Consider the following 15835-nt stretch of genomic DNA (forward strand, 5'->3'; position numbering starts at 1 on the left):
GCTACAGTCCATGGGCTCACAAAGAATCAGACATGACTGAGTGACTTAACACTAATAGTAAAGGTATTTATAATAATTTAATAATTTTTCATTTTTATAAACTATGGCAAAGATCCTAAACTTAATCACTAGAATCACCTAAGTAGTAATATTTTAAAAATTCTGATGCCCAGACTTGGTCCCAACCTATTTATTTATGATAATTAGGAGTGGGCTGAACAATCTGTAATTCAAAAAGTTCCCAAGAGATTCTGATGATCAGCCAAATTTGGGAATGATTTGCCTGTGAAAGTACATTTCTCAGAGTGGTGGTTATATGAGGGGCACAAGGAACCCAGACCCATTTAATAATGTTGGCAGCTTCTCTTTGTTCCATCCTTTTTCTGCCTTAACTTCCCTCTCGGAGTTCAAAAACATATCTATACCAACCTTCTTTAAAAAAAAAAAAAAATCAAATAAACAATTCTATTATTCACTCCTGAACAAATACAAGTTTTGAAAAGATTTATCCACAGGAAAAAATCTGAAGAGATTATGTAAAACTTGAGATGTATAATGACAGGTATTAAAAACAAGATTTATTTCCTGACAGCAGGGAAATAAAAAATAAAGTTACTAAAAAACTTTCTACAAGGTAGATATTCACTATACATATTTACCAATGTTATACAGCTTAAAACTCTAACTTCACATCTAAACAAGAGTTTTTTAAAAATAATAATAATTCAACAATCCTTTTCAGAGCTTCCCAGACAAAGGGAATCTTCCTTCCTAGACTGATGAGATGTCAAAAGCTGGAGCTAAACAATTTTTATGTTCTCTAGTCCACCAGTAGTGGCTTTCAAACTTTTTTGACTATGACTCCACACTAATTAACTCATTTTATATCGTGACATAGACACACATACATATGTATACACAAATATATATGTTTGTATATATTCACACATGTACACATATACTGAAAGAAAGCCATGACATTATTTATGGCTTCATCCAGAAAAAAATACTCAATGCCAGCTTGTAAATGCAGAAGAAATGATAGAATTAGAAAAATCACTCTTTTGCAACTACCAAAATAATAACTGTTATAAATACCATCAATGGATGCTAAAACCATTGAGTAAAAAGAAAAGAATATTCACACAATCTCAAACTATCACATATTATTTATTGATTACAAAGGGGGAAGATATCTTTATCATAAGATATCTAAAAGATATTGCTGTACCCAAGTGATCAAACTTACAATATAATGGGATGAACATCATTATGTACCTTCCCTCAATAGGATGCACTTGCACATACACCACATTATCTATGTAGCACCAAAGATCATGTTGAACTACTTTAGATATTGCTGTATATACCAATATCTAGAATTAACATTTTCTAATATGTAAACTATATAACCATTAATAACAAATTTGGTGAATAAATTGTGGCCTAAGAATAAAATAGTACATTTATCCTCACATGTATATATCTATTCTAAATGTATTATTTGTGATGAAAACACTTATAAAAGCATACCTGATATTTGGCTAATTCTGCTTGTAACACTTTCACTTTAGATCTTTCTTGTTCTAATGCAGCATGAAGTGAAGTTACCTATAACCAAATATTCAATTAAAAGAGACTTTTTTGATCAATGCTCTTTATTTCTTAACACTTATTCGCAATGATGATTTTTGATTACTAGATTAATGAGCATCAGGAGAGAACCTCTCTCCCCACATACAACTTCAATTAGGCATTTTGCTCAGCTGTATATTATAAAGACAGGCAGGACAAGTTCACTGTTCTAAGACAAGACCACAGGATAAGGATGGGAAGGGGAGAAAAATCAAGTATATGAACATGGTAAATTCTATCAGCCCTTTCTATGTCTATATTCATAGTCCACATCAACTAAAATACAACCTTATCTTCCCCTATTCTTTAGGACATATACACCTCTCTTAGCACAGTAAACAGAATCTTCATTCATTTGTTACAGCATGGCACAGTGATAATGAAGTATGGTTTAAAACATTTTTTTGCAGTGCTGAAGGGCTGTCTTTTTGTTTAGTCAAGTTTCCTAATTCAGGACAAAAGAATAAATAGTTTTCCTTACCTGTATTGTTAGCTCATTCTTGATACTTTGTGATTCATCAACTTGCAGAAGTATTTCTGCTTTATCTTTCACTGACAAAAAAGGAAAAACAGCAGTATAATCTTTTCAATCACTCAGATACTTTAATAATACTTTTGGTGAACCAAGACAGCAGTGCAGTCAGGCAAAGATTAAATTATCCTCACACTTAATGACTGTATTCCTGAACCTATATATACCTCTTTATTTCCACTGGTAAATTCTGATCATTATTATCACCACAGCAGTTTTCATTGGAAAATTTACATTTTCTGTGGTGGTAAAATATTAATTGTGCAGATATGATAAAAGATTAATTTTTTCCATCTATACTAAAAAGGATAAGGACAGAGTAAATAAAACATTTCACGTAGGGGAAAAAACTTTAAATACCTAGGCTAGTCAAACCAAGATTTTAAAAACAACATACTGTGTTTTTTGTTGTTGTTGTTAAAATTGTCAATTGTGCATACTCTAAGGCCCACAAAAATTATTTTCATCTGACTTTTCATACCATTAAAGTGAAGTGTAAAGTCGCTCAGTCGTGTCCAACTCTGTGACCCCGTGGACTGTAGCCCACCAGGATCCTCCGTCCATGGGATTCTCCAGGCAAGAATACTGGAGTGGGTTGCCATTTCCTTCTCCAGGGGGATCTTCCTAACCTAGGGATTGAACCTGGGTCTCCCACATTGCAGGCAGACACTTTAACCTCTGAGCCACCAGGGAAGCCCAATTCATACCATTAAAGCACTATCAAATAAATGTAGCTCATATGAGCACAGTCAATCATGTAATATCTATAGTTTCAGAACTATTCACTTGTCTAAAGGTTTTTCCCTCTTTAGGAAAGCAAGAAATCTCTATCACCACAGCTCTTCCAATGTAACACTGTCATTCAAATTTTTCCCAGTTTGATATGCACTAAGGTGAGATGCTGTGTCAAGAAACAAATCACAGTCTCTCAAAACTCAAACTGGGAACTTTTACAAATTATACTTTCTACTCCTTCATCCTCAGAATTAAGCACACTCATTGAGAAATAAGTGATTTTTAACAATTATGTCGTATTTTAACTACAGTTTTTCTGTAATGCTGTTTTGTGTTTCAAACAGACTGATACATCAGAGAACAACTTGAACATAACATGAACTGTATACTTGTTTTAAGCACAATTTCATGAACACAGAAAACTGCAGCCATGCACACACCTGAAATTAACTACCAGCTATTTCGGTTCACTATGTCAAGAACCACATCTACTTTCCATCATTCCATCACTTAATAGTAACAAACACAAGCTGCAACCCTTCTGAAACCAACTTCTACAGCAAACTTTGGGTTGTCTTCAAAGTAAAGTGCCATATTTGTTATAGTATTTATGTGTTTAACCATTTTAACATGAATAAAACTGTTAGCTTTTTAATTAAGTTCCCAATTTTTTTCATGTGTCACCAATGAAACCTTTAAATGTTGTATGCTAATTCCATTTTCTCTATAAATTTTGTGGTCTTTAACTGTATGATTTCGTAAAGGTTACTGATTTTTAGGAACACATTGTATTATAATAGAATGGACTATATTTACATTTATATTTATATTATAAATGCTAGTGTCTGTATACTCTAACATACTGTATTTTTCATGTAGTAGTTGTATATAAAATTATTCTACCTGGACGACTTACAGTATGGAGTATGGACACCAGTATTACTATGGTAGCCATTTTAGTCTATTTTTGAGAATAAGTTTTTATCAGTTAACCTTCTCATTTTTCACAACTTTTTCCCTAAGAAATATTACTTTATTTTTACACATTTAAAAATCATACATCCAGTATTCAATGATATCCTTAATTTCTTCAATTAGAAATGTATCTTGTAAACATTATTTTATTTTCATAACGTTATTCATTAAATGATCCACATGGAGCTCAGTAACATGCATAAATCTAAATTCATCTCAGGATGTTGATAACTGTTCAAATAATGTCATTTCCCATTATTATTTAACTTCTATTTTATCATAGTTAAGCTGTGTAACAGTTAAGTTACATTATAAAAATAGTAAAATTATAAAAAATGTTTGACTCTACTTTAAGACTATTCTATTCAATTCATGGGAAATAGATGGGGAAACAGTGTCAGACTCTATTTTGGGGGGCTCCAAAATCACTGCAGATGGTGACTGCAGCCACGAAATTAAAAGACACTTACTCCTTGGAAGAAAAGTTATGACCAACCTAGATAGCATATTGAAAAGCAGAGATATTACTTTGCCAACAAAGGTCTGTCTAGTCAAGGCTATGGTTTTTCCAGTGGTCATGTATGGATGTGCGAGTTGGACTGTGAAGAAAGCTGAGCGCCGAAGAATTGATGGTGTTGGAGAAGACTCTTGAGAGTCCCTTGGACTGCAAGGAGATCCAACCAGTCCATCCTAAAGGAGATCAGTCCTGGGTGTTCTTTGAAAGGAATGATGCTAAAGTTGAAACTCCAATACTTTGGCCACCTCATGCGAAGAGTTGATTCATTGGAAAAGACTCTGATGCTGGGAGGGATTGGGGGCAGGAGGAGAAGGGGACGACAGAGGATGAGATGGCTGGATGGCATCACCGACTCGATGGACGTGAGTTTGAGTGAACTCCAGGAGTTGGTGATGGACACGGAGGCCTGGCATGCTGCGATTCATGGGGTCGCAAAGAGTCGGACACGACTGAGCGACTGAACTGAACTGAACTGATTCTATTCAATTGGACAGGATTTCTGGTTTTTACTCATATTGTTTTAATAACTGCTATTTAATATAGTTTAAATTTTGGTTGGACAATTCCACTCCCAGTATCTTCATATCTGAAACAATTTTAGGTATCTTGTTTACTTATCTTTTAAGCTGTGCTTCATAAATTCTTAATTTCTTAAGTGCTATACAGTACTCACAGGAGCTATATTTGGGATTTCATTAACATTTGTAAACAAGGGAAATTGTTATACTTAATTTCATCTATATAAAAGATTTTCTCATCTATTCATGTCTTTATGTCTTATATGGTTCATCATTTTCTTTTACAAATTTAATACACACTCGTTCTTAATATAAATTTTTCACAGAGCTTTCAAGATCAATGCCATTTGGTATACATATTCAGAAATGCAGCTGATTTGGGGAGTTTCATATAACATCAACTTTACTAATGTTATTATCTCTAGTCATTTTTTATTGAGTTCCTTGGCTTCCTACTGGTGATCTATAGCCAAAAGTTTAGAGTGGCCACAAAAGGATGAAGAGTGGGGGCAGAGAGACAGGGGAGAAGGAAAAGCTGAAATGATGACAGGCCTTCTCTATTAATAAATAGAATCTTAAGAAAATGTTATTCCTGTTTTCCCTCTAAATGTAGTCCAATAATTTATAAGAATTGAAATTTCAAGAGTTTCTTACCTCAATAGTTGTAAACTTGTGTAATACTAAGGTGCTGTAAGAGAGACTTGTAATCATAAAATTATCAAAAACAATCCAGTTTATACCATTTTGGGAAACCTTTTTATTTTGTTGAGTTAATAAATCATACATCTTGGAAAGTTATCTTCAAATATTTTTAAGATTAATTCTAAAAACAGAAATCACTTACTTTCACCTTCCTGAAGCATTTTCAATAACTGTGCATTTCTTGCCTTTACTTCTTTATACTTTGCCTAATAATCAAATAAAAAGATTTAATTTCTTAAAAAGTAATGATGTGATAAATGCCTTACTACCAATTCATGGAGCTATGAGTCCTAGACTTGCTCAAAGACATAAATTACTTCTGAAAGAAACAAGATGAAGGAAAATGTATTCAGAAATATTATTTAAATCCCCGGTATAATAATATATATATCAACATTATAGGTGACTGAATAAATAGAGTAGGACAAAAGTGGAGAAAAGAGAATAAAACTAAATTTTCTGAAAAGTCACTTTTCCTCCTTGAATAAAATCCTTATACAATTCAAAATAATTACATGAAAACAAAAACGATGCACAGTTCTATACAGTACTATACTAGAACTCTCTGTATCTTTTCTATAACTGCCACTGTTCAATATGTGACTACTACTAGAAACGTAGCCAGTGTTACTGAGAAAATGACTTTTAATTGTTTTTAGTTTTATTAAATTAAAATTTTAATTTAACCTTTACTAATACAAATTAAAATTTTTATTTTATTTAAAATTCATGTAGCATATTAATTTTATACCATGTGTAGTGGTTACTGTACAGTACAGTTCTATACTTGATCAGTTAAGGCTTTACTAATCTTTTGTTATTTCATTAACTAAATACTGTTAAAATAATTTTTGGCTGAAATGAGTAATCTACTGAAATATTTTTCAGTTATTTTCAACTTTTAAAAAATGGCTTAATTTCTTTTCAAACTACACAAATGACACAATTATACATTATAAACAATTTAGGAATTGTATTCCCACATTAACATCCAGATTCCAGAGAATTTTCCCCCTATAGTACCTTTATTCAACATATAGCACACACTGAACTATTTATAAATATTTAATAAATTAATACATTAGAGAAAACAATATATTTAATAATTATAGAAATAGAGGAGGTAAAAGAAAATAGATTAATACAAGAAACTTGTCATTTCTTCTCTCAACAGGTACACAGATATGTACAGAAGTTACCAGATTCAAAAATCTTCCTTACAAAACAAATTTGATGTATTTTAAATTAAGTCCAGCAGATGACTTTTACTAAATACTATGTCCAGTAAATTGGTGAGGATAAAGCAATAATGTTATTCAGTGATACTGCAGACAATACACTGAATGGAAGAAGCAAGCATAGTGAACATAAAAGGTAGTAGGACTTTTGGACTTTTGAGAAGCTAGGAAATGAAGGAGGGAGATAAGTCCACTGGAAACACCAAAATATGAAGGGGAAAATATATACAGTCAATTACAACTATACTTATTATGAATATAGAAATATATCTACTGGGAATACTGAACTGTATCCATTATGAAATTCTCACTCTCAGGGCTTCAATCAACATTAATATCTCATCAAACTGTTTCTTCAGCTCAAGCCTTTGTCCAAGGTTCAGATCAGTGTATATAGGGAGGGAGGCATATCTTTAGTTACTCTTCAAGGTCTAAAGCCAGTTCATAAAGGAAAGATTGTAAATGATCAAAATTATCCATGAAAATTCTTTATACTGCTCATAAAAATAACATAGTTTTGCATATATAATCCTGAACAGGAAATGTATTAATATCCGTGAAAACCTGAAAGTATAAAATCCTAGTACTATGCAATTTATAACAAAGAACACATGGAATATAGTGTCCTCATTAGTACTTTTAACTTCATGAAAAAGAGAACACAAATACATATATGTTGTGACTCCACAGTGTCCAACACAGATGTTCAACATCCTGAACATCTACGCCCACATCCACAGCCATTTCAAACTCAACATGTCTAATCATGATCTGTTAGTTCCCATTTCCCAAACCAGTTAAAAACGTGTTCTTCCTCTTAACACTCAATACCTGTTAATTATGTTGCCAGATTTGTCTTCATTCCAGGCCTCAGCTATGTGCATTACCTTCTACAAAACAACTCTCAGGTCACTTTCCTTCTAAAACCTTTACTGCCCTCTCCTTGTCTAAAATGCAAATACCTTCATATTCTCACCTCAACTAACATCTCTAATCTCTCCTACAACTCCCCATTTCTCTAAATGTCCGCAACAATGCATTTCCTCCCATTCTCTTCCCTTTGTATGCACTGTTAAATGTGGGAAAACTATCTTTTTTTTGGATGAAATCCTTAGCAATTTTCAATAGCAACAGATTTATTCCTGTTTCTAGAACCCTCTGTCAAATCTGTCACAAATTCTACATTGTACTGCAATTATTTACATGATTTATCTTCTCCATTAGAGTATGAGCTTCTTACTAATTCACCTTTGCATTCACTGTGTCTAACTCATGGTAAGTGTTCAACAAAAGCTAAATAAAATATAAATGACAAGAAAAGGGAGAAGTGGTTGAAGTTCAGGAGGGTTTTTAACAGGGATGATTCTTAAAGGCACAAGTACAAGAGGAAGGGAAATGTAAGAACCTTCAGAGCTGGAACCTGACATATTTTTCTTCATACAGGACCCAGAAAAGCACTTGGCATATTACAGGCATTCAACAAATAATCGTTGAGTGAATAAACATTAGTTCAAAAAAAGAATGCTACTTGATATGAATAAATTTTTTTTAAAGCCTGAGAAAGGAGAAGAGTAATAGTTCTGTGGTTAAAATAAACTGTATAAATAACATGTGTTGGTGAGGATATGAAGAAACTGGTAAGCTTATGCATTGCTGGGGGAAAAGTAACATGGTGCAACTGCTATGGAAAAGTCTGATGGTTCCTTAAAAAGTTAAACAGAATTACCACATGAGTTGAGAGAGTAGCACTGACATTATATACACTATCTTGTGTAAAACAGATAGCTAGTGGGAAGCTGTTACTTAGCATAGGGAGCACAGCTTGGTGCTCTGTGATGACCAAGAAGGGTGGAATGGGGGCATGCTCAAGAGGGAGGGTATGTATGTACTCATATAGCTGATTCACGTTGTTGTACAGTAGAAACTAACACAACATTGTAAAGCAATTATAATCCAATTAAAAACATTAACATTTTTTTTAAAAGTTAAACACCGAATTACCATATGATCCAACAATTCCACTCTTGTGTATATACCAAAAGAAAGGAAAGCAAGGACTCAGATACTTGACATCAATGTTCATGGCTACATTATTCACAATAGCCAAAAGGTAGAAACAATATGAGTGTCCATCAACAGATGAATAAAAAAGTGGTATAAACACACAGTGAAGTATTATTCAGCCATAAAAAGGAATGAAGTTCTGATATATGCTATAACATGGATATACATGTTGAAAATATTATGGCAAGTGAAGTAAGTCAGACCACAAAAGGACAAATATCATATGATTCCACTTATATGAAGTACCTAGAACAGGCAAAGTCACAGAGATTAGAAGTCAAGGACTGCAGTACAAGGAAAAATAGGGAGTTCAATGGTTACAGAGTTTCTGTTTGGGATGATGAAAACGTTCTGGAAACAGATAGTGGTGATGGTTATACAACACTTAATGCCACTGAATTATACGCTTAAAAATAGTCAAAATGGCAAATTTAATGTTATACCTATTTTACTATGATAAAAATACACTATCATTCAGATTATATATAATCAATGAGCTAGAAACCTAAATAGCAGATATTATTTCTATCAAACATTAAATATATTTGCATATAATAAAAATATAAAATGTACAAATTTATAGAATTTTTTAGTTTACAACACTAAATATATACAAACCTCCCACTGAGCAATCACATTTTTCAGCTTCTGGATTTCAGCATCTTTTCTTTCAAGTTCCAACTTTAATCTTTCAATTCTTCCATCTTTTAGAATTACTTCCTAAACAGGGAAAACACCATTTTAGAACTAAGACAGTTTTGACATGTCTGATTTACAATATCCTTTACTAAAGGTTTAAGAGGAAAAAAATCCCAATTTTAATTCATTTTCTAAAGCAACCTAAACTGTTAACTACATTTCCACTTGTATGCAATTTTACAACTGTAACTGTGGACAGTACAAGCAAATAAGATATTTATGCCTAATCTCAAACAACAAATGTAACCTAGAACAATATGAGAGCTTTGAGATATTTCCATCCTGGAATAAACATACTAAAAGTGGTTTGTGACAAGTTGTTATTAGTTTATCTTAAAAACCTAAAAGAACTGAAAACTTATGAGAAAAGTAAAAAACAAATAATAATACAAAACCTCAAATTAGTTTTTTTACTATATCATCAATTAACACATATAAGATATAAGAAAAAACATTTTATCCTAACAGCAATAAAAAAAAAAATCCCTAAGAATAAAATTTAGTAATTTTCAGGATCAATGAATGATAAAATATTGAAAAGGATAGAACAAAGCATGTTTGTAGATGGCAATACTAAATATTAGTTTGTACATTCAACACAATTTTAATAGAGTTTTCTTCTTTGGAACTTAGCAAGATAGCCAAAATTTTATCTGTGAGAACACAGGATAGAAACAAAAGTTAATGCAGTAGAATCTGCCTATCAAGTAATTATATACTATACAGCAAAAATGATTAAAATAGCATGTCATGGTACCTAGGTTGACAAAGCAATGTACCCTAAAAGGAAGTCCAGAAAGAGGTTTAAGAATTTATTATAACTAACTGTATTTTAAAGTGAGAAAAGACTGAATTACAGAATAATGGTAGGATATGGGACAAATGGCTAACTGGGAAAAATCAAGTTAAATCCCTGCCATCTTAATTTAAATGCAAAAAAAAAAAAAACCCCCAAAAGTCATACTTCATAAGAATATATATTGGTTCTCTTTATCTAATGAGTAACATGGAAACATAATTTTATTCCAAAAATACTCACTGATTCTGTAAAAAATAAATAAATTAAAACAAAATGCTCACTGAGCACCTAGCTGCTAGGTGCTGGGTATACAACAGTGAACAGAACTGAAAAGATTCTTGACCTCATGGGATTTGTCTGGTGGAGAAGGCAGATATTACATTTTGAAACGCTGCAATTAGAAATGGGGTTTAAGCAATGAAGAAAAGAAACACTAGGAAATAATGTGGGTTATTCCCTAGTGGATCAGAGAAGCTTTCTCTGAGGTCCTGACACTTGTAAGATGAACCTAGAGTGACTGGGTTGGAACTGCCTAAGTAAAAAGTGGAGGGAAGTAAGAGCCTTCCGGGTAGAAAGAAAAGCATGTATTAATACAAAGGCCCTGAGGCAGAAAAGAGCTAGAGCGTTTCAAGGCTAGTAAAGAGGCAAGCATGGTTGAAGCCTAGAGAAAAAGATGACAGTATATGATTTTGGAAAAAAAATCTGGATCAAAATTAGCAATATACATACTATTATAATGGCCCAGGAAACTCATTTCTAGGAATTTATCTAAATAGATAAGCGAGGCCCAGGAATCTTACTTCTAGGAATTCATCTAAATAGATAAGTGAGGGGGGAGTATCTATGAAAGTGTTTATGGAAGATTACAACAAAAAAAAATGGAAATAAATTTAAATGCCCAACAATAAGGGTGGAAATCATCAAAAATTATGTTTTGTTATTTAGTTGTGAAGTGGTGTCCTACTCTTCTGTGCACCCATGAACTGTACACACCAGGCACCTCTGTCCATGGGATTTCCCAGGTAAGAATACTGGTGTGCATTGTCACTTTCCTCTCCAAGGAATCTTCCTGACTCAGGGATCAAACCCATTTTTTCTGCATTGCAGGTGGAATCTTTACCACTGAGCCACCAGTTTAGTCCAGTCACTCAGTTGTGTCTGACTCTTAGAGATCCCATGAACCACAGCACGCCAGGCCTCCCTGTCCATCACCAACTCCCAGAGTTCATCCAAACCCATGTCCATTGAGTCGGTGATGCCATCCAACCATCTTATTCTTTGTTGTCCCCTTCTCCTTCTGCCCTCAATCTTTCCCAGAATCAGGGTCTTCTTAAATGAGTCAGCTCTTCACATCAGGTGGCCCAAGTATTGGAGTCTCAGCTTCAACATAAGTCCTTTCAATGAACACCCAGGACTGACCTCCTTTAGGATGGACTGATCTCCTTTAGGATGGACTGGATGGATCTCCTTGCAGTCCAAGGGACTCTCAAGAGTCTTCTCCAACAAAACAGTTCAGAAGCATCAATTCTTCGGCGCTCAGCTTTCTTTATAGTCCAACTCTCACATCCATACATGACCACTGGAAAAACCATAGCCTTGACTAGATGGACCTTAGTTGACAAAGTAATGTCTCTGCTTTTCAATATGCTGCCTAGGTTGGTCATAACTTTCCTTCCAAGAAGTAAGCGTCTTTTAATTTCATGGCTGCAATCACCATCTGCAGTGATTTTGGAGCCCCCCCAAAAGTAAAGTCAGCCACTGTTTCCCTATCTGTCTGACATGAAGTGATGGGACCGGATGCCATGATCTTCGTTTTCTGAATGTTGAGCTTTAAGCCAACTCTTTCACTCTCCTCTTTCACTTTCATCAAGAGGCTTTTTAGTTCCTCTTCACTTTCTGCCATAAGGGTGGTGTCATCTGCATATCTGAGGTTATTTGTATTTCCTCCCAGCAATCTTGATTCCAGCTTGTGCTTCATCCAGCCCAGTGTTTCTCATGATGTACTCTGCATTTAAGTTAAATAAGCAGAGTACAGTGCCTTGACGTACTATTTTTGCTATTTGGAACCAGTCTGTTGTTCCATGTCCAGTTCTAACTGTTGCTTCCTGACCTACATACAGATTTCTCAAGAGGCAGGTCAGGTGGTCTGGTATTCCCATCTCTTGAACTTTCCACAGTTTATTGTGATCCACACAATCAAAGGCTTTGGCATAGTCAATAAAGCAGAAATAGAGGTTTTTCTGGAACTCTCTTGCTTTTTCGATGATCCAGTCGATGTTGGAAATTTGATCTCTGGTTCCTCTGCCTTTTCTAAAACCAGCTTGAACATCTGGAAGTTCACAGTTCACGTATTGCTGAAGCCTGGCTTGGAGAATTTTGAGCATTACTTTACTAGTGTGTGAGATGAGTGCAATTGTGCGGTAGTTTGAGCATTCTTTGGCATTGCCTTTCTTTGGGATTGGAATGAAAACTGACCTTTTCCAGTCCTGTGGCCTCTGCTGAGTTTTCCAAATTTGCTGGCATATTGAGTGCAGCACTTTCACAGCATCATCTTTCAGGATTTGAAATAGCTCAACTGGAATTCCATCACCTCCGCTAGCTTTGTTCGTAGTAATGCTTTCTAAGGCCCATTTGACTTCACATTCCAGGATGTCTGGCTCTAGGTGAGTGATCACACCGTTGTGATTATCTGGGTCATGAAGATCTTTTTTGTACAGTTCTTCTGTGTATTCTTGCCACCTCTTCTTAATCTCTTCTGCTTCTGTTAGGTCCATACCATTTCTGTCCTTTATTGAGCCCATCTTTGCATGAAATGTTCCCTTGGTATCTCTAATTTTCTTGAAGAGATCTCTAGTGTTTCCCATTCTGTTGTTTTCCTCTATTTCTTTGCATTGATCGCTGAGGAAGGCTTTCTTATCTCTTCTTGCTATTCTTTGGAACTCTGCATTCAGATGCTTATATCTTTCCTTTTTTCCTTTGCTTTTCGCTTCTCTTCCTCCCCAGACAGCCATTTTGCTTTTTTTGCATTTCTTTTCCATGGGGATGGTCTTGATCCCTGTCTCCTGTACAATGTCACAAGCCTCGGTCCATAGTTCATCAGGCACTCTATCTATCAGATCTAGTCCCTTAAATCTATTTCTCACTTCCACTGTATAATCATAAGGGATTTGATTTAGGTCATACCTGAATGCAAGAGGACATCTGATGCAAGGCAGACACACTGAAACCATAATCACAGAAAACTAGTCAATCTTATCACACGGACCACGCCTGGTCTAACTCAATAAAATTAAGCCATGCCCTGTGGGGCCACCCAAGATGGGCAGGTCATGGTGGAGAGGTCTGACAGAATGTGGTCCACTGAAGAAGGGAATGGCAAACCACTTCAGTGTTCTTGCCTTGAGAACCCCATGAACAGTATGAAAAGGCAAAATGACAGGATACTGAAAGAGGAACTCCCCAGGTCGGTAGGTGCCCAATATGCTACAGGAGATCAGTGGAGAAATAACTCCAGAAAGAATGAAAGGATGGAGCCAAAGCAAAAACAATACCCAGTTGTGGATGTGACTGGTGATAGAAGCAACATCCGATGCTGTAAAGAGCAATACTGCATAGGAACCTGGAATGTTAGGTCCATGAATCAAGGCAAATTGGAAGTGGTCAAACAGGAAATGGAGAGTGAACGTCGACATTCTAGGAATGAGCAAACTAAAATGGACTGGAATGGGTGAATTTAACTCAAATGACCATCGTATCTACTACTGTGGGCAGGAATCTCTTAGAAGAAATGGAGTAGCCATCATGGTCGACAAAAGAGTCCGAAATTCAGTACTTGGATGCAATCTCAAAAACGACAGAATGATCTCTGTTTGTTTCCAAGGCAAACCATTCAATATCACAGTAATCCAAGTCTATGCCCCAACCAGTAATGCTGAAGAAGCTGAAGTTGAATGGTTCTATGAAGACCTACAAGACCTTTTAGAACTAACACCCAAAAAAGATGTCCTTTTCATTATAAGGGACTGGAATGCAAAAGCAGGAAGTCAAGAAACACCTGGGGTGACAGGCAAATTTGGCCTTGGAATACGGAATGAAGCAGGGCAAAGGCTAATAGAGTTTTGCCGAAAGAATGCACTGGTCATAGCAAACATCCTCTTCCAACAACACAAGAGAAGACTCTACACATGGACATCACCAGATGGTCAACACCGAAATCAGATTCATTATATTCTTTGCAGCCAAAGATGGAGAAGCTCTATACAGTCAGCAAAAACAAAACCAGGCACTGACTGTGGCTCAGATCATGAACTCCTTATTGCCAAATTCAGACTTAAATTGAATGAGATTAGGGTCAGTTTTTCTCCTACTGTATCTGCAAACTGGCGATCATAAAGATACCTGTTATCTTCACAGTTAACTGTGAGAATTAGATGAAATAATAAATTTAAGTACTTAATATAATATCTAGCAAATATATATTAAGCCCTCAAATATTTATTTTTGCATTATAAGTTCTTAACTTAGCCGTTATTTCTATTCTAGAATTTTTACAACAATTGGCAGTTTTTAAAACAGAAAATCTTACCGTTATAAGGTACACTCATTTTTTATGAAATGTTATATTTCATTAAAATTTAAAATTATCTTCTAAGTAGATTACACTAAAATGAAAATAAAAAGGTGTATAAATCTATGTCCACAAGGGATCTGTAGTCTACAAACAACAAATAAAAATGTGCTGTGTGAAATGTGCCATAAGAAAACCAAAATGCTATAGGGTATAGAGAAAAAAGAAAGATCATATCCAGGTTTTCTGTGTTTGGGGCTGGAACAGGGAAATGTGAGAAAGCATCAGGGTAGATGACATGTGAAATGAACTTTGAGCAAAGTTGGGAAAGATTCAACATTGTGACAGGAGTGCTCTGGTCTGGCTAGAAGAAAAAACTGGAAAGAGTATGACTAAAGTTATTTAGGCTGAAGCTACACTGTAGAACAATGCTTTCAAACTTGTTTGACAGTGATCCACGTTAAGGAATGTTTTACATCATGACTCAATACATAAACATGTCAGTGTATGTATATATATTTATATTTATGTATATAAACATATGTACACTGGAACAAATTTCATAAAATATGAAAAGATGTCATATATGCTGATGACTTTTGAGAGTGCTGGTAGCAACCTACTAAATTTATTTTAGGACTGGTTAAATGGATTGGGACTCTTCATTTGAAAAGCTTGAGGGCTTCAGTAAATGATTCAACAGACACTGAAGCTTAAGGACATGGTGTGGCAGGATGGAAGTCTTACTCTTTAAAAAGTCGTCTATTAACAGTGTATAAGATAAATTACCTAGAATTAGAAGGCAGGAGGCAGGAAGTCTTATTAGGTTACTGAAATAATACCAGTAACAGATA

The 15835-nt window shown here is 34.7% G+C and overlaps 1 protein-coding gene across 4 annotated transcripts in view; it reads right to left on the bottom strand.

Annotated features, from left to right (window-relative positions):
• GKAP1 (G kinase anchoring protein 1) overlaps window positions 1-15835 on the bottom strand; it is an 86828-nt gene that overhangs the window by 1186 nt on the left and 69807 nt on the right. For 3 of the 4 annotated variants that reach the window (XM_055578913.1, XM_055578909.1, XM_055578910.1), the window contains 4 exons: window positions 9535-9636; window positions 5757-5820; window positions 2117-2187; window positions 1534-1611 (listed from right to left, as the gene is read on the bottom strand). In XM_055578913.1, the coding sequence (XP_055434888.1) occupies window positions 1534-1611; window positions 2117-2187; window positions 5757-5820; window positions 9535-9636 (315 nt within the window). The remainder of the gene's footprint in view (window positions 1-1533; window positions 1612-2116; window positions 2188-5756; window positions 5821-9534; window positions 9637-15835) is intronic. The other variant, XM_055578911.1, reaches the window with a different exon arrangement.

Source organism: Bubalus kerabau, chromosome 4 (genome assembly GCF_029407905.1).
Source record: "Bubalus kerabau isolate K-KA32 ecotype Philippines breed swamp buffalo chromosome 4, PCC_UOA_SB_1v2, whole genome shotgun sequence".
Classification (NCBI taxonomy): domain Eukaryota; kingdom Metazoa; phylum Chordata; class Mammalia; order Artiodactyla; family Bovidae; genus Bubalus; species Bubalus kerabau.